Below are 19,720 nucleotides of genomic sequence, written 5' to 3'. Positions count from 1 at the left end.
TAATCTCATTATGGTGTTTTACCCTACGGTTTCGTCTTATGGTGCCGTAGAGTCTGACGCAGAACTCGAGTATGAACTCGAGGGATCAGCTCCGTCGGAGGTCTGAGTTGCTGAGTTATTGTTCAGCGTTATGGAATTTGTTTCTCTTATGTTATTTCCTGTTTTTAATTTATCTGTAAGATGACTGTATAATCCTTGTAAAGTTATTTTACTATTTTTGAACAAATTCTGATACTCAATAAAGAAAGACCTTTTTATTTCTTCACTGTAAATATTTTTTGTATACTTATTACATGTTGTACACACTCTGAGCATTGGTTGTTGAGGTGCGTAATCCGTATAGTCATCATTCCGATGTCACAAACTCTATATAAATAATATATGAGAGTCGAGGGCGCCATAATTTGAATATAAAATTTTACGATTATGTTTTGTCTTGAGATTTTTTGAAATTGTATTAATTTTTTTATTTTAGTAATAATTAGACTAAAAGCTGAGAACTTGAAATAGCGTTTTTTTTTTTTTTTTAGTTTTAAAAATGTTTAGTTTGATTTGGAAGATTTTTGAAAAATTCTAACAATACGTTAATAATCTTAAAAATTCTAATAAATCTTGAAAACTTTTGAAATTTCTAAAAAATTTGAAAAAAATTTAATATAAAATGTTAGATATATTTTATAATAAAAAATATTTATAATATGATAAACTACTATCAATATATAAAGGAAAATGCTAAGCGTCTCGCTCCCAGCTCTCGTTGGGAGCTACTGCTTAGTATTTTTGTGTGTTTTTTTATGTGTTTTTTATATAGATTTTTTTAACAATTTTAAATATTAAAAAAAAAATCATAATATCATTAACAAATACTTCTTTAATCACGAAGTAAAATAAAAAAATAAAAAATAATTTTTTATTTTACTTCGCTATTAATGAAATATTTTTTAATGATTTTTTTTTATTTTATAATTAAGAAAATGTTTTTTAATAATATTTTAAATTTATTTTATTTTTTTAAATATTTAAAAATATTAAAAAAATTTATAAAAAATAATTAAAAAATATATATAAAAAAATACGTACTAAAACCAGTAATAGCTCCTAGCGAGAGCCACAAGCGGTGGCTTTAGTAGTACTCATATATAAATTTGTTTTGTGACTTGGATACTAGCATTTATGGTGCTTGCGGCCAGCGTTTACCGCTTGGGGTACCGCTACTATAAATTTAGTGTTTTTTTTTTAATATTTTTTAAGTAAATTTTTAGTATTTTTAGAAATTAAAGAAAAAATATATATAATTTTATTAATAATTATTTCCTTAATTATTAAATAAAAAAAATAAAATATTCGAACATAATTTGAACGATAATGTTGTAAGAGGTGAGTAGTATTTTTATCCTCAATATATATTTTTACCTTCATTAATGCACACTTGTGATTCTCTCTCTGCTCTGATCCGTGCCACCGGTGCAGTGCTTATCCTCTTGTCTCGATTTTCCCAAATCTCCTTCCCAACGCTCTCTTCCCAATCGTCACGACGTCACAGATAAAGTTTTGGGTTTTTGGATTCGTGAATGCTCTGAGAGTCGGAGTCTGAACAAAGCAAAAATCAAAGCTAGGAATTCCTCCCCCCAAGTACCATGAGAGATCAAGACCCCCAATCCATGGTTTTCTACGAGCTCTGCTCCATGATCATCCACCTCCTCACATCCCCTCCCCTAGCCCTTCCCCTTCCGACCCTACGTTCAGGCGGGCAGTTGGAGGCTTCGTCGTCCAGACAGGCCCCTACCTCGTCTCCCGTCGCTTTCGGCTCACTTTTTCTCGGGATTTCTGTGGCTCTCATGCTCTTCGGATCGGTCACGTTCTTGATTGGCTTCATACTGATGCCTTTGGTCTTTGGGCTTGTCTTCCTCTTCTACTTCGCTGGGATCGTCTACAATTTATCTGAACTGGGCCGCTCCATTCTCTGCCCCGCCGCCTCAGACAAGAATGATTATGTCCCTAGTAAGAACCTCTACTTCATTTTTACCATTTCTTTACTTTTTCATCTTTTTTTGTTTGTCATTTTTCTATTTTTTTTTTGCTCGCTTATCAAACCAATCTAGTACAAAAATTTAAAATTAACATCAACATAAACTCTCATTTTAAGGTTACGATTTTAGTCCTAGTGTAGATTATCTGTTTGTTCCGTTTAATAGCGTTTGTATTGATTTTATACGGATAGCGGTTAGAGAGCCACCCTGTTAACTATTTTTCCGGGTGCTAATTGGACCCAGCATGGAGCTATGAAAGTTGAGGCGTTTAGCTTGTTGAAGCGCGGGAAAGCCAGAAACAAGAGAGCATTTTTGAGGTTAGCTAGATTGTGAACAAGATATTAGTAGGATAATTTTTTTTTCTTTAGCAAAAAACAATGTATCGAAATGTTTATGCTGGCCCTGTCTATTAATGGATCGTACCGACTTGGCTGGGGAGTCCCAAAGTTCTTGCAGTGCATTTCTCATGCCACTTAACTGCAGGGTTTTCGTTTTCGGCCTTTTTGTAGTTGTACTTCTTGGTTTTATCATTCATAAAGAATCTCCTTATGGAATCATATTAGTCACTGCAATTGCTTAGTATTCCTCTTTACCCTATTGCTCACGAGTTCATCAGGAATGACCTTTAAGAAATTCATTGACTGCCTAACAAGCTATGTGATACCCGATGGTTGATGAAAGGGTTTTTCAGTTTGTAATGGTTTTTGTTCTTTTCTGCAACTAGACGGTTGGAGCATGGCTTTTGATATTGTATTATTGTTTATAAGAAATGCCCAAGTGACCAAGTTAAAATTCAGTCACGCGATTAAGATGTCAAGCATTCAGTTGTGTAGAGAATCAAGTTAGTATAACTGAATTCAAGGCTGAAGATATTGAAGATCAGCAGGATATGCAGCAACGGCAATGACCGAAATTGAGCCGACTTCTTTGGTGAAATCTCAACAACAAATCAGGAGCCCAATAAATGAGGAAGACTCGGTCCTACGTTTCCGTTATATTAATATTGTGTAGCTGTAATCTCACTGTTATCCTTTAGTTCAAATGTCTACGTAAATTTAGAGATCAGTTGTAATATCCTTATATTTTTGTTGCTGTACTGTTCATATCATATCAATGAAAAACAGAGAATTCAATTCTTTTACATGGTATCAGAGTAGCCATCAAAAGACTAACGTCTAAATGTCTTCCTCCCAGTCTTCTTCCATTACCTCCATGCCTTCTATTACTACTATCAAACTAAGCCAAGATAATTATCTTCTCTGGAAGGCCCAGCTGGTACCGTATTTTCGAGGCCAGGATCTTTTTGGTTACCTTGATGGAACCACTCCAAAACCACCCAAAATGATTTTCGTCTCCCACCCTGAAACCAATGTTGTTTCTGAGAGACTCAGTCCTGCGTATTCCCACTGGGTCAAGCAAGACAATCTCATTCTTAGTACTCTCATGTCTTCTCTTACCGAAAGCGTTCTTGCTCAAGTTGTTACTTATACATCATCACATGATGTCTGGTGTGCCTTAGCTGCTACTTTCTCCTCCAACTCTCGTGCGCGCATTGTTCAAATCCGCACACAACTGGCCACTGCCACTAAAGGCAGTAAATCTGCCACTGAATACTTTCACTTCATTAAGAGGCTAGCGGATGAGCTAGCGATTGCAGGCCAGCCAATGACACGAGATGATACTATCACATATATTCTTGCAAGTCTAGGCCATGAGTATGACAGCTTCGTGGCCTCTATATCTGCTCGAACTGATAGTATGACGCTTGAAGAAATTTACTCTCTCATTAACCACAGAAGCACGTATCTCTCGACACCAACTCACTCCAGCAGTTCAACACCCGTTTGCTAATATTGCTCAACGCCAATCACACTCATTTGCAAGGAATGGTCGTGGTGGCTCTCGAGGACGGGGGCGAGGCTTTCGTGGTGGCTTTAACTCTGCCAATCGAAACAATGATCAATCCCCCATTATTTGTCAGGTTTGTGGTAAGTCTGGACACTCAGCTCGTAAATGTTATCACCGATTTGATCTTTTTTATCAGGATACCCCAAAAGATACCCCCAAGCACGCTATGGTTGCCGTGAATACTGGTAATCCTTCCAATTGCGAGATTGAGTGACATGCTGATACAGGTGCAACCCATCACCTTACAAGTGATGTTTCTAATCTAAACCAACAGAACAACGAATATGCTGGTTTCGATACTGTTCAAGTGGGAAATGGACAAGGTTTGCATATCTCTAAAATTGGTTCTTCTCAAATCCACACTAACTCATCCACTTTTGTTCTAAACCAAGTCCTTTTAGTTCTTGAGATTCAAAAGAATCTAATTTCTGTTCAACAATTTTGTATTGACAATAATGTCTACTTTGAATTTCACGCTCACTTCTTTCTTGTGAAGGATTACTTGGGAAAGGTCCTTCATCAAGGATGTCTCAATGATGGTCTCTACAGTTTCACCGCCAAAACGCGTCTCCCTCAAGCACACTCTAGTGTTCGAGTTTCATTTCAAAATTGGCATCGTAGACTTGGCCATGCTTCCAGTTCCACAGTCCACAAAGTTCTCTCCACTTTCAATCTTCCAGTTGCGAAAAATAAATTGCACAATGTGTGCCCTGATTGTCAAATGGCTAAGAGCCATAATGTGCCTTTTAAATTATCTACTTTTGTTTCTTCCAAACCTTTGGATTTAATTTTTATTGATGTTTGGGGACCTGCTTTCGTTACTTCCACCACTGGTGCTAAATATTATGTGAGTTTTCTGGATGATTATTCCAAATTCCTTTGGTTATTCCCTATTAAACTCAAATCCGATGTGGAACAAGTTTTTCTCTCTTTCCAAAAATATGTGGAAAACCATTTTGAAAGAAAAATCAAAGCCATCCAATTCGACTGTGGAGGCAAAAATAGACGGTTAAACACATATTTTAAAAACACTGGCATCAATCATCGCCTAGCTTGCCCACATACGCATCAACAAAACGGTTCTATTGAGTGAAAACATCGACACATTGTCGAAGTTGGTTTAAGTCTGTTAGCACATTCCAATCTCCCAATGATATATTGGGAAGATGCTTTTCAAATGCAACTTATGTGATAAATAGGCTTCCCACGGTTGTTTTAAAACAAAAATCACCTTTTGAGTTGCTGTATAATCGTGTTCCAGATTAGTCTTTCATGCGTGTGTTTGGCTGTGCGTGTTGGCCTAACTTACGTGCTTACAATCAACACAAACTCAGTTTTCGCTCAAAAACATGCATTTTCATTGGCTATAGTCTTTGTCATCAAGGATACAAGTGTCTTGATCTATCCACTGGTAAGGTTTATGTCTCAAGGCATGTCATTTTCGATGAAAGTCTTTTTCCCTACACTCCTGAACATAAACTCCACAATCCTCCGTCCGAAAATAGAATCCAAAGTCCTGCTTCTCAAACTTCAAATTCTGTTTTGCTTCCTCTGCATATAAATTCTTCCCCATCTCCAAGTTTACGAGAATTAACACCTACTCCAATTTCCACAAGAACAGAATCTGCTCCTCTATGTTCAATATCTGCAGGAACAGGTCATGAAGCATCTGCTCAGCCGACAGCCCAGTCACTTAACTCTGGTGATGCACCGCACGAGGATGAACAGCCTGCTTCTACTAACACATTCCATGATCACCAGGTCAAAGAATCATATTCATAAGCCTCGGCAACCACATGATGGATGTATTCGATATCCTTTACTGCGCGCACTCATAGCAGCAACTGCACCTCCAGAAATTGAGCCGACTTCTTACACTAAGGCCTCCAAATCAGCCCACTAGCGAGATGCAATGAATAATGAATTCACTGCCCTACTCAGAAATGGCACTTGGTCTTTGGTGTCCCCATCAAATAACACCAACGTTGTGGGCTGTCGTTGGGTGTTTAAAAAAAAAAAAAAAGGCGGACGGCACCATTGAACGTTATAAAACACGACTCGTAGCCAAAGGCTTTCACCAACAAGAATGAGTCGATTTTTCTGAAACTTTCAGTCCGGTCATCAAACATACAACTATTCGATTGGTACTTTCTCTTGCCGTTTCTTATAATTGGCCCATCAAGCAATTTGATGTACAAAATGCGTTCTTACATGGTGATTTAAAAGAGGACGTGTTCATGTCACAACCTCAAGAATATATTCATCCACAATATCCAAATCATGTGTGTAAATTACACAAATCACTCTATGGATTGCGGCAAGCCCCAAGAACATGGTTTTCTAAGCTCACGGATAAACTTAAATCTTTGGATTTTCATGAGAGTAAAGCTGATACTTCTCTATTTATCTTTCGAAAATCTGCTATTATTATTTACATACTCATCTATGTGGATGATATCTTGATAACGGGCTCAAGTTCAAATGCAATCACTCGTGTGATTGACTGCTTGAAGGATGCATTTGCTGTCAAAGACTTGGGTGCCCTGCATTTCTTCCTTGGTGTTGAGGCACTTCGGTGTACTGATGGACTTTACCTCACTCAACGCAAGTATATTGTTGATTTACTCAAACGGACAAACATGGACAAAGCCAAGCCGTGTGCAAGTCCCATGGCCTCTACTTGCCGTCTCACTTCCAATGATGGCCATCCCTTTGAAGATATAAGTCTTTACAGAAGCATCGTAGGTAGCATGCAATACTTATCATTCACAAGGCCTGATTTAGCATTTGCAGTACATAAAGTCAGTAAATTTATGCATCGACCTCTTGATACACATTGGATGGCAGTCAAGCGCATATTACGCTATCTTAAACACTCGGTTTATACATCACCAAAGCTGCTGATATGAGATTGCAAGCGTACTTGGGACTCAAATTGGGCTGCCGATCAAGATGACCGACAATCTGTTGGAGCTTTCTGTATTTACATGGGCTGCAATTTAATCTCTTGGAGGTTCAAACAACAGCCTACAGTTGCTAGAAGCAGTACCGAGGCTGAGTACAAGGCACTGGCAAACACAGCAGCTGAGCTAAATTGGCTAAAATCTCTTCTATTTGAACCTGGTCTTCCTCACAAACAACCACCGGTTCTTTGGTGTGATAATATTGGAGCCACTTATCTCACATCAAATCCATCATTTCATGCACGAACTAAGCACATAGAAATTGACTTCCACTTCGTAAGAGACCAAGTTCTAAATAAACAACTAGTTTTTCATTTTATCTCAAGCCAAGATCAGTTAGCATATGCCCTTACCAAGCCGTTACCTCCAATAAAGTTCAAAAATGTTCAAAACAATCTGCATGTCCGTGAACTACCCTTCAGATTGAGGGGGCATGTAGAGAATCAAGTTAGTATAACAGAATTCAAGGCTGAAGATATTGAAGATCAGCAGGATATGCAGCAACGGCAATGACCGAAATTGAGCCGACTTATTTGGTGAAATCTCAACAACAAATCAGGAGCCCAATAAATGAGGAAGACTCGGTCCTACGTTTCCGTTATGTTAATATTGTGTAGCTGTAATCTCGCTGTTATCCTTTAGTTCAAATGTCTACGTAAATTTAGAGATCAGTTGTAATATCCTTATATATATGTTGCTGTACTGTCCATATCATATCAATGAAGAACAGAGGATTCAATTCTTTTACAAGTTGTACGTTATGTGGTCTGGGTGGATGGGAACACGTTGTCTGCCATTGATGTTAACACTAGGTGCGTTGTAGATGTTAAACCGTAGCATTCGTATGAGGGGCGTAGATTTAGAGTGGAGTTTAAATTTGTCTAGTTGGAAACATTCTTGTTAAAGAACCCAAATATACACCTCAATTGGTTTTTTTTGTGAATTGCAATTGCTGGAAGTATTGTTGCTTGTTATTTGTGAACCTATAAAAAGGGTCTTCAAAGTTCTTAGGGTGGGTTTTGGGGGTCTGAAGTAAAAATCGCACTCTTTGAATGATTTTGAATTGCGTCAGAGTCAATTTTTTCCAGTAGGTATAGTTCCATTCAGCTAGAAATGCCCGATTGAATGCCACAATTGCCCACATTTTTTACAGGAGATTTATAAAGTTGAAGTTTTTGGTTGGTTGATGTATTCCTTTTAGATTCTCCTAGAATTTGGTTACCATCGCTTCGTCTGATTGTGGTATCATGTTTGATTTACCAATACTAGAAAATTTGGCTAACTTTTCGAGACCATCTGAAATTTCCACGGTCATGAAGTACGCTCTCTCCGCTGTTGTGATGAATGGAATGATTAAATATGTAATACAACTTTTGCAAACCACCTTCACCTCCTTTTTCTTCTTCTTGTGCTGATGAGACAGCAGCGCAGTTCTTGCTTGATTGCCTGGCCAGCACTTACAAGATAATACAAAGTCGAGCTGCGGGATATTGATATAATAGGCAGAACCCAAAAAATATTTTCTCGAATTTGAAACCAAAGGCATGTAAGATATTTCAGAGATGGTGCTAAGGAGCCACACGAAGTACAACACCATTTCGTTCTAACTACCTTGCTGATGAACCAACTTCAGATGAAAGAGAAAAAAAAATGATACAAAATCAGGAGGAGAAACAAGAGGTGGGTTTACAGATGCATAAAATTATCCGGTGGTGATATGAACACCAATGGCAATGAGGAATATGGTGATGAGTCCGAAGTAGATGATGGTGTGGACCAATATGGATACTCCGCTCGTCTGCATGTTTGCAAATTCCACCGCTCGGCTATTGCCTGGCAGCTGGAACAACAGCCCTGGCGTCAACAGCACAAACAGCACCACAGCTATCACCACTGGCCCCCAATCTGCCATCTCTTTTCGGTTGTCCCGAAGCCACTCGAAACGAAGCAAGTACCAATTGACTGAGCAGTGGGGGAGAGAGAGACCATTTATGTTATTGGGTTCGTAAATAAGAAAGAAAGCCACACGATGAGGACAAAGTGAGAAATTCAAAGACAAAGAAAGAGTCCAGAATCGGCAGATTGACATTGGATTCGACAACACAGCACTGACAGCAATGTAATACAAAACAGTAGTTCGGCTTCATCTGGCGACTTTCCTCTTGATTGGACGGCTATGTCTTGCTAAATCAGGGAATAAGTTAATAATAAATATATTTTTCGGCAATGCAACATATATTAGTATTTTAGTACGGAGACGGGAGAGAACACCATGGCGATGGGCTTGCATATGGTATTTGGGCCGGGCTTTTTCATAGGTTTTTGTTTGATACTTCAATCTTGGTTTAACTTCCAAAGTCCAACATTAGATCAGCCCAATTAGGGCTCCTAATTCTTGGCATCAGCTCACTTCAAAAACCTGTTTGAAGTTATGAACTCTGAAGAGTGGCCGACTTGTAGTTTAGGTCCTTATCATATTTCTTCCAAATAATTTTCTGCCGGTTTTCACTTGCTGTATTCCTTCCCTACATTCCTCAATGCACGCGTTTAGCTCTTTTCTGTAAATACGAAAACCAAACGACGAAGCATTCAAAACACCTTTACGCATGCACTGATGCACTTCCTTTCCTTTCCTAATTTTCTCTTTATGCATGATTTCTTTAATAAAGACTCCACCTTCATCAATCTCTAAAGCAATTGAAAAGAAGCTTGTCGTGAACAATTATTTGAAGCTAATGAAAGAAAAGGTGTCTGTTTCCATCTCCAAAAAAGCAAACCCCACTACCATAACATACCTTTCCTCTCTTTTAAACCCACTCCCTTCTTTCTCTCCAAGTTTAGCATCCCCCATCTCCTTCACCACCAAGGAAATTCGTCTCATTCGCTTCTCTACATATTAAGTAGTTTATATCCTTGTCTTCTCTCATTCATACTCCTAGAGAAATCCCAAGTTTCCAATTCTCCTTTGAAGACAGATTGACATACAAACAGACAGAGAGGGATGGGTGCTGATTGGGGGCCGGTTGTTGTTGCGGTTATTTTGTTCATCCTCTTCTCACCAGGGCTGCTGTTCCAATTGCCGGCAAGAACAAGGGTGGTGGAGTTTGGAAACATGAGCACAAGTGGGATTGCCATTCTGGTTCATGCTATTATATTCTTTTGCGTACTCACCATATTGGTCATTGCAATTGGTATTCACATACATGTTAATTGATCCAAACTCTGTTCAGCATCCCCATACTCACCTTTTTCTTCAACCCCTTTTCTTAACCTCCTCAAGATGGGGTTGTTGTTGCTGTTGTATCTTTTTCTTTGTTGAGTTTTCAAATTCAATAACCCTTCATGTGTTCCTCGTTGATTGTTTTGCTGTTGGCTGGTAGGTTTGGCTTTACATCTAATGCAAGGTCCATAAATTCAAAGTTCTCTCAATAAGGTTTTACTGACAAGAAGCTTTTCTCTGATTACATTCTGCATCTTCTTTTGGCTCATATACTAGTGTGACATCTTAATTAGAAGCTTAGGGCATGATTTATTATCTCCAAACTCCCAAAGAGGTGGCTCAAGTGGTAAAGGCCTTCGGCTTGAGAGTATGCTTCCCAAGTCTACGATTCAAATTCTCTTGGGTGCAAACAATCTCTAAGAACCATCGGATAGGGAGATTTTTCCCTTGACTTACCTGAGATGCTTGCAGAAAATTTTTTACCGAAAGCCTGTGTACCTCCGAGATTAGTCGGGACACTGTTGCTGAACACCGGATACCAATAAAAGAAACATTTATTATCTCCAAACCCAAATCATCCATAAATTATTTTTCTCTTTGTAATAAAAGATTAAAAAGGAGAGAGACAATGATCTCCATTGACCATAATAATCAGCTATCACGTCATTGAAAGATGGAATGCGAGTTAGGTACAGTTTGGATAGTGAGTTAATATGAGATGAATTAAGATAAAAATTAAATAAAATATTATTAAAATATTATTTTTTAATATTATTATTATTATGATATTTGAAAAAGTTGAATTATTTATTAAATTTTATGTGAAAATTTGAAAATTTTGTAAGAAATTAATTTTATATCCCAGAGCTTAATCGTGTAAAGCACCAGCAAATATTGTAAGCACAAGAAACTCAACCTTGGATACAGCAAATAGCACACCCAAGGGACAAAATTGAAATGAGACTAGATTAATGCGTTCCGAATATAATACACATCTTCGCAATTGATTAAATATATTAACTTCTATTTTCCTATTAAAAAAAAAAAAAAAAAAACCTTCTATTTTGAAGTTTTGTTCTATAAATTACTGCTCTACCTCTAAAGGTTTTGCTTACATATTTATAAGTGATTAAATCTACAAAATTAAAATTGATCAAATATGATCGATAGCCATATGGTCCAATCCAATGAGTTAAATCAAGAAGGAAGTCTACAATCCATAATATAAGGTATCCATGAACGTAATGCTCATAATCTACCGCTATAAGATAAACAATTTCTTGAGCTTGAGCTTCTGTTGCGAAGAAATTCTATAATTCCTATCCAAAGTGTGAACTGATAATTGATCGATATTTGTATTTGTATTTACTCTGAGAGAGAGAGAGAGAGAGAGAGAGAGACGCACACACACATTGTTTTGTACAATTAAAAAAAATGGCTTTTTCCCTGTTTATTAAGCGTACATTAAAAAATATTTATTTAACGGAAAGTATCAGAAAGCGGTGACCAAAAAAAAAATGCTATTTTTTCTTTATAAGCAACTCGTACTACTAAAATTATCAAATTGTCACCTTTTTTAATTTAGAATGTTAATATAAATCATCGTTAAAATAAAAATACACGTGACACAAAGTAGGAGAACCCAAACTACGGTGAGAAAGTAAATTATTTTGAGATGCGAATCTGATAATTTAGTTGACATCCAAATTTATTATGCCGAGTCGAGACTGTGCGCCATGTAAATTCTTCTTTTGAGATAATAAAACCTAAATCATTGGATTATTTAAAAAATCTAAGTTTCCAACCAGAAAAAATCTAACACACTCTATATAATCGAACTACCAAAAAAAAAAAAAAAAAAAAAAAAACAAAAAAAATTTGCTACAAACCCAAGATGCATAATGAACAGCAGAAATCTAATTACCGAATCATGACAGACAGATCTGTGTTTTTTTGTATATCCGACTGACGAAGTATCACATGTATCACAGCAAAAAAAAAAAAAAAAAACGCATACATAGATCTAGAACAGAAACCGAAACCCTTGAGAAGCAGAGAGAAAAACCGGGATTAGCTAGCCAGTGTAGATGTGGACGCGGACGACCAAGATGAGGACAGCGTAGATAGCAAAGAAGATAAGAGTATGGACAGCTACGGCCTTGCCGTTGGTCTTCAAACTGCCGAACTCCAGCTGTCGGTTGTGTCCCGGTAGCTGAAAGAGAAGCCCCGGCGTGAGCAGCACGAACAGCACGACGCCGATCAGTACGGGAGCCCAGTCAGCCATTTCTTTCTCAGAAGAAACCAAAAGAACCAAGCGTCAGAGAAGTGAGATGTGCGCGTCGGTGGGGAAGGATAGGGATAGTCTAACAATAAGGGCAGTAAGCGTTTCTTTAATTAATTAATTGATATGATGTTTGAGTCTTGGCAAGTTAGCAGATGCCAGCATCTAGCTTTGAGGCGACGCAATGGGAATGACGAGGAAGTTAAAATGAAATGAAAGTGCTTTTCTTTTCAAAAGGATGTATAGTAACAGCCGATTAGTCTGGATAATTAGGATGGTGTTCGGTAACCATTTCTTTTTCTTTTTTTTATTTTTTTTTAAGCTCATCTCGAATAATTTGAAAAAAAAAAAAAAAAATCTCTCGATTTAATTATTTTTAAAAATTGTTGTGCAAGAAAATTTGAATCTTAAATACGAGGCAGCATACTTCTAAATTCAAAATCTTTACCACTTCAGTCTTCAAAGAGTCACTCTCACTTTGTTAATTAAAGTGGAAGACTTTTGGAACATTTTGTAAGCAGGCGAGGCGATAGACTTTGGTGAGTCGGTGAGGGTCTGTTATCATTCGACCATCATAACTGTTACAGATGTAAAAAAATTATAATTTTTATAATAAATTAACGTGATTTTATAAAATTTGTTAGATTTATTTTATAATTTGATATATCATAAATTTATTTTTATATAATTTTATGATTAAAGTGTTTTCTTTCAAATCATGTATTTCGTGGCAGCGGTGAATTTCTTTTTAAAAAAATTATAAATATAAATTGGGTTGTTTGTCAGTAATTCTTTCTTTTTATGGAAAGCCCAAAGCCCAACCCATTTAGGACTGGGGGCAAAAATGGAGCTTTATATGCCAGCCCACCGAAAGACACTTCACGGTGGTCCCACTTCCTTCTTTCAAGCTATCATTTTGACCAATCCTCTCCTCGCACGGACTAGTATTCTTTTTTCTTAAAAGTGATGGAGCATTATCACCCAACCCCATACGTTATTTAGTCCTGCAATTGATTGCCCACTGAATATTTATGATTCCTCTATACTCCTTGTGGCTTTGACCACAGTAGAAAAATGATAAAGAGAGTGGTTGATGATTCTGTTCTTGCTTTAAGGGATTCTGTTCCCCATTGTAAGGTCTCCAAGTCATAATAAGCTAAGCCCCTTTTTTTGATTCTTCTTCTTCTTCTACTGTTGGAAACTAATTTTTTGGGTCAACTGCTGAACGATTGGGCTGCTCCCCTCATAGGTGCGGCGCTGTTTGCACTTCTTTTGACCGAAAAGAATCGTCCACTTGATTTTATGAACATGAAGACTAGTATTGCTTCCATGTTTGTGCACGCTGTTCTCTACGCTTTACTTCTTATTCTGTTTCTTGTTATTCTCAACATTCACCTCTACGTCTAGGAAGCAATTAGGTTGCTAGATAGGACAAAAAGTATGTTCCTTATCTCTTTATTTTGCTGCTCTTGATCGATGTATGCCCTCGGGAAATCAGAAATGAAGAGGTTACTGGTTATATAACAATCATTCACATGTCCCCTCTAACTTTCAGCTTAGATTTTCAAGCTAATCTTTTTCTTTTTCTTTTTTTTCTTTTGATGGGGGAGAGATTTATTTTGACATGCGTATCTGACCCGTGGTAATATTGTTTCTTGATCCAGCAACTTAAATTGCAAGATGCAGGAAGACAAACGACGGTAACATTATGACAAATAACCTAGGTCACTCATGTTCTGTTTCACAAGCGCACAAACAGAGCATGTTTTGCCTATTCTTTGAATGTAATGTGGCTAGAAAGTACAGACAGAACATGTTGAAAGTTAACAAATATGCCTCAAACCCAAGGGTCAAACAAATTAATCCTACACTATTACTTTAATGCTTGTTTTCAGTATATGCGCTGGCTCCATACTAATCATAATAATTACAGGAGAAAATAAACACTGGTTCAAGCACAGAGACCACGGAAATATGGGGAATGAAAGCTGTATACCCATTGCTCTTATAATATTTTGCCCCCTTTGTCAATCTCTCTCGCTAGATATTCTAATACATGACGACAAGTACAACATAAACTGGCTAACCTAATTATAGTAACGTATAGATTTCAAATTGGCCAGTGACGCAGAGAGATAAGAGTGTATTCTAATACAGATGACTTGATAACAAACAATAAAGAAGCACAGAACATTTCTACCAACTAGGGAACTTGCAGGTATGGGTGGTACTTATTCTGGAAGTGGCTATGACTCTTGGCCCATGAACACATGGACACCAACAGCTAACAAGAAGACGCATATTAGAGCAAAATAGAGGATGGAATGAACCAGAATGGAAACTCCACTCGTCTGGAAGTTGCCGAATTCCACGAGCTGGTGTTTTCCTGGTATCTGAATCAGCAACCCCGGCGTGAGCAGTATGAAAAGCACCACGGCCACAAACACTGGCCCCCAATCCGACATCTTTGCCTTTATTGCTCTTTTTCTACACAGCCCCTCTAAACTACCCGATCTCTATCAAAGTCCACTACGAGTGGCAATGGAATTGAAAAGGAAAGATGATTATAAAGGTGAGGTTTCGTTTAGGGAGGAAGGGACGAAGGAGTTGATGACTAGGAAAAGTGAAGTTCAGAGAATTAAGCAATTCGGATACACATTTTACATCTCATATCATAATCACACGCACAAGGGTCGAAGGAAACTTCCGACGTAGTACTCATACAGTATATTTGTCCCCCTGCAAGGCACCAACTGCCTCTACAATCTGTTAAATAAAATACCCGATAATGTGAAAACTAATTATTAGAAATGATATTTGTAGTTATAGAGTACGCACTAACGCAAGTGCTGCGCATTCCTTTGGAAAAAATAAATAAATATGAGATCCACATAAAAAAATTAATTTTATAATAATAGATCTCACTTTTTTTTAAAAGAAGTGCACGACACTTGCACAAGTTATAACTGCTGTAGCATTACTCAACTATTACTTCGACACGAAAATAGACAAGTTAATGTATTAAAGGAAGTTAATGTATTAAAGGGACTCCATCCTAAAAGACGCCTTCGCCTTTTCTTTTCTGAAGTTTCTCACGTCCTATAAGAACAAGAGTGGGTAAATAATGTAATATTATTGGACAAAGCCTTTGTTTATAACGTTACGGAATGTTATATATATAGGGGGTCTTTCGAAGACTTCCCTAAATGTTTATTATGCTAATATTATAATATCGCATCTCAAAAGCACTTTTTACTTGCTCACAAGTAAAGTATTCTGGTGGTGGCATTTTCATTGATATCCACATGATCATCGCACTATCACCATAAGTTAAAGCGATTTGAAGTAGCACCTAATTACGAGTGGTTTGAGCTGTCACAACACGACTAGGAGCCTGCTTTGTTAGTGATCTTCAGCTTGGTAATCTGAAATATGGATATTTTGTCTACAAACTGGTTTTTGTTTGTAACGTATTCAATGCAATTAACCTCAGTTCTCACACGCTTCAAATTCCGAATCATTCAGATTCCAATTTGCGATCTCGTAGAATAAGGTGCTTGAAGGCATATTCTAGACACTTTCTCCACGTATAACTTTGTTAAAAGTGTGTCCACAATACCGCTCCACATTATCGCTCTAAAAACAGGTCTATAGAGTGCAATGTTAAACGCCAGAAACGACTTGAATAAATCTTCCCTAACATCAATGGGTTTTAGTTGGATTGGAAGCTCACTTCCGATCATGTGTGTCCCATTCACCCCATAATAGAGCAACAACCACTGAGAACTAATAACAAAGGCAAAATACACCAAACAAAATGTTATGCAGGCTTAACATGGAAAGCATATCTTGAACAATCTAGATTTACACATTAAGTAATAAGCCAATCATCTCCCCTTCCACCTTCTCCCAGATGAAAAATATGCATAATGTCCACTTGTGTATCCGATGCAAATTCAACCTAAACCACCTAACAATACCAGATGGCATAGGTGGTGTGTAACCTTAACCACCCTTGTCAAATATAAACCCACTGATGGTATACTTAATGTACTTTTTGTTGGTTTTTTATATGGTATACTTAACGTAAGGCCGACACTAATCACATCTTTGGAATAACATCCGGTTAGAAAATAAAATCCATCAAGTTTCCCGTAAGCATCATAGCATATCTAAAATACATCTTTGATACAGAATCCAAATAGAATTCAAAAAGTTGTCTGAGAGCATCGTGGCATGGGCAAAAGAGAGCAAGGTGGGAATACCGTGGGATAGGTCCGTAAGTATGGAAATAGACATTGAATAAAGAAACATTGTTGGAATTTCCACCAGCCTAACCCTAGAAAATGATTAGTATCCCACCTTATCCAAGCATGAAAAATATGAATCTTTCCCCAGCTAATGCTGGCAACCAAAGGATAATGAAGTGTAGAAATATTTAAAAAAAAAAACTAAATGCGTGGTGAAACTCATTCTTATTGATTTGAAACAAAGGAGACTACTTTATATCAAAGGATAGCAGACTTTCAAACGAACAAACATAGAGAAACAAGCAGCCAAACATAGATAAAGTGAAAGTACCCCTTCCAAAAGCACAAAAACAAAATCTGGTTTTAACTTTCGATGTTCAATTCAAACGTTATAAAAAACAGACTTCTCTGTCAAATTCCTGAATTGTCTCAACACTCCTCATGAATAATTCAAGCGAAAAATGTCATTCAACACGTAAAAGCTCCCCTGTGGTGTTGGTATGAGATGGAACATCTACAGAAAATGATGCGTGAAAAAGTTAGAAGGAAAGAAATACGTGAGAGACAGACACAATCACAAATTAGGAAAAATGACATGAAAGAGACTTAGAAGGCAAGCATTACACAGGAGACTGGAACGTAATAAACTAGAATATATTCACTAACAAGAGATGGATTCCTCGTTCAAACACCATGTTCTAGAGGAACTATGTTGGAAAAACCACTCCTAAATTCTCCCATTTCCAAAAATACCAAAGGTTGATAACCAGCTTTCAGCAAAATTCTCTCCCTTAAAAAAGTTTCACCTTGCAAAGATCAATCAAACTCACCAGATATACTACAATCTAGCGTAAATTAAAAGTCTAGCCGTTGGCTTGGCAAAAAAACTCATTTATTCCTTACCCAGGCAAATACACTTACGAGGCACGAAACTGAGGGGAGAAGAACACTTGGGAAGTGTTCTGGAGAGACCTTGATATAATATGTTGAACACTAACACGTGCAGCCACCACGTAAAACAATCAAAAACATATATCTCGTCAAAGAGGATACAGAGAAACAGATTAATTGCATGTTCACGAGGACTTACGATGAAGCAATGTAAAAACATGCTCCCATGTCTAAGCAATCAAAAGTTTGAAAGTTTGATTACCGCGCACCGTATATTGTGCAGAAATCATAAATCGATGGCTACGCCTTCGGCAACAAGAATTAACTATTGGAGGCTTATTAGGTGTTTGAAGAAATACCTGACTGAACTTGAGCGCGTGCTGCTCGCCAACGAGCTGAAGATTGCCGCTGACGAAGACGAGCATGCCGCCAGCAGGGCCGGAGGGCTGACAGTCTACGGTGGTGATCGCATGCTTACACTGCTGGAAGGGGAGGCTGGTGAGCTTGGCCACAATGTTCTGCGCGCCCTGGATTTTCTGGCCCTCGAAGGTCAGCATGGACCCATCCTGGTACAGGTTCGCCAGCGCCGCTCGGTTCGAATCGAACGTTGAGTAGTAGTGTTCCACGAATGCCTTTGCCACATCGTCTGGGTTCATTTTCCTTCACTCTCTCTCTTCCTCGTCTGGGTCTCGAGTTTTGTAGTAGTCGGGGATCTTGATGAGTCGACTGATGAAAACAAAATTTGTTTTGAATGAATGGGGGCCGTCTAATTGGGGGACATGAAAAAGATGAAAAAAAATGGGCCCAAAACGTCGACAGCAGGGTTCGAACCTGCGCGGGCGTAGCCCAACAGATTTCAAGTCTGTCTCCTTAACCACTCGGACATATCGACGCAGTTAGTATGCAATTAAATTTTGTATTGGTATCCTATTCACTTAGGTTATGTTTGAATAGTAAATTGAGATGAGATGAAAGTTGAAAATTAAATAAAATATTGTTAAAATATTATTTTTTAATATTATTATTATTTTAAAATTTGAAAATATTGAATTGGTTATTGTATTTTGTATATGAATTCGTGAAACTTGTAATGATCAGATGAGATTAATTGAGATAAATCTCAACCTAAATCGAGCCTTATCTGCCACATCACTAGCTGTATTATTATAAATTAAATTCGATACCCTAAATTTTCTTTACCTGCCCTGCAAATGTTTTGCATGCATATTTAATAGAATTGAAATCAATAAAACTACATGAGCACACGTGATTGATAATTAATATAACTTGCTTGGCATTATTTTGTATTCCACTAGACTTTTCCCTATCCAAATGGATAGATGTTCACTGTTTTCGATAGCCATTCCCCGTCGATGATGGCAACATTCTACCAACTCAGTATTATTGACTTCGCAGGACAATAATGTCATATCCAGTCTTGCAGTTTTTACGTACTTTTTTTTAAAAAATATGAGTTATTATTAAAAAAATAATTTTTTTAAGAACTGCACACTTTATAATTATAAATATTTTTCTCTAATTTAAAATACACAAAAGAAGGATAAGCATATATTTTACAGAACTTGTCTTACATTTTCCAATTGTAAATTTCAATTACGCTCGTTTTTGTTTTTCATATCAACTTTTCTAATACGGCCAGGTTCTCGAAGCGTCCAATAGATTTTAGAAAGTCTCAAGGGACGCTGTCATTGGGCAATGTTGTCTAACACTTTTTGGTCGTACATGCCATCATTTGGGCAACGCTAGGTGGTCGGTCCCCGTCTCTGCCTCGAGCTCCAATTGGTACAGTATCCCCATCCCGGCAACTTCAATGATTTGCAAACTCAACTTCATGTTTGCCATGGAAATACCAATAGCTAGCAATGCATGCTTGGGTTATCATCATGGTGTTGAATAATGTTGCCACGTGCTAGTTTCATTTAAATTATCATTATCACGTTTGTCTCACAATATTTCTTATATAAACTTTATCTTAGGATGCAATTGAGTTACATTGAAAATAGTGACAAAAATATAATTGCTGCATTTGCATATTTACGTACTGCGTGTTTAAAAAGGATAAGTGAAAAAAAAAATGAAAAATATAACCAATGATACACGATATAAGGTATTGTTACAGAAATGTATTGTTTGCATTTCTCATTGAATTAAATGAA

At 37.3% G+C, this 19,720-nt stretch overlaps 5 protein-coding genes and 1 non-coding gene across 7 annotated transcripts; 2 read left to right on the top strand and 4 right to left on the bottom strand.

Annotated features, from left to right (window-relative positions):
* The first annotated feature begins 1,422 nt into the window (after positions 1-1,422).
* LOC121251131 lies at positions 1,423-2,596 on the top strand. The gene is made up of 2 exons (XM_041150462.1): positions 1,423-2,001; positions 2,274-2,596. Exons 1-2 carry the CDS (start codon positions 1,638-1,640, stop codon positions 2,291-2,293), a joined length of 384 nt encoding a protein of 127 aa, XP_041006396.1. The 5' UTR covers positions 1,423-1,637; the 3' UTR covers positions 2,294-2,596.
* Positions 2,597-8,397: 5,801 nt separating this feature from the next.
* On the bottom strand, positions 8,398-9,756 carry LOC121251214. The gene has a single exon (XM_041150579.1). The coding sequence runs from the start codon at positions 8,988-8,990 to the stop codon at positions 8,604-8,606; it is 387 nt and encodes a 128-aa protein (XP_041006513.1). The 5' UTR covers positions 8,991-9,756; the 3' UTR covers positions 8,398-8,603.
* LOC121251215 lies at positions 9,756-10,326 on the top strand. The gene has a single exon (XM_041150580.1). The coding sequence runs from the start codon at positions 9,903-9,905 to the stop codon at positions 10,113-10,115; it is 213 nt and encodes a 70-aa protein (XP_041006514.1). The 5' UTR covers positions 9,756-9,902; the 3' UTR covers positions 10,116-10,326.
* Positions 10,327-12,016: 1,690 nt separating this feature from the next.
* On the bottom strand, positions 12,017-14,867 carry LOC121248025. The gene is made up of 3 exons (XM_041146373.1): positions 14,650-14,867; positions 12,902-12,980; positions 12,017-12,438 (listed from the first exon to the last, which is right to left on the bottom strand). The coding sequence occupies exons 1-3, from the start codon at positions 14,865-14,867 to the stop codon at positions 12,196-12,198; spliced, it is 540 nt and encodes a 179-aa protein (XP_041002307.1). The 3' UTR covers positions 12,017-12,195.
* Positions 14,868-14,908: 41 nt separating this feature from the next.
* On the bottom strand, positions 14,909-18,438 carry LOC121250280 (nuclear transport factor 2B-like). Of its 2 annotated transcripts, none has more exons than XM_041149358.1 (2): positions 17,903-18,283; positions 14,909-15,168 (listed from the first exon to the last, which is right to left on the bottom strand). In XM_041149358.1, the coding sequence occupies exons 1-2, from the start codon at positions 18,197-18,199 to the stop codon at positions 15,121-15,123; spliced, it is 345 nt and encodes a 114-aa protein (XP_041005292.1). In that variant the 5' UTR covers positions 18,200-18,283; the 3' UTR covers positions 14,909-15,120. The 2 variants fall into 2 exon arrangements, with proteins under 2 accessions (XP_041005292.1, XP_041005291.1); XM_041149357.1 differs by lacking the exon at positions 14,909-15,168 and adding an exon at positions 16,885-17,166 and having other exon boundaries at positions 17,903-18,438.
* Positions 18,354-18,435, bottom strand: TRNAS-UGA. The gene has a single exon. It is a non-coding gene; the product is annotated as a tRNA-Ser (tRNA).
* Positions 18,439-19,720: the final 1,282 nt, after the last annotated feature.

This window comes from Juglans microcarpa x Juglans regia, chromosome 2D (assembly GCF_004785595.1).
Source record: "Juglans microcarpa x Juglans regia isolate MS1-56 chromosome 2D, Jm3101_v1.0, whole genome shotgun sequence".
Classification (NCBI taxonomy): Eukaryota; Viridiplantae; Streptophyta; class Magnoliopsida; order Fagales; family Juglandaceae; genus Juglans; species Juglans microcarpa x Juglans regia.
The sequence above is the reverse complement of the archived record's forward strand: the minus strand, read 5'-3'. Positions and strand labels throughout refer to the sequence as shown.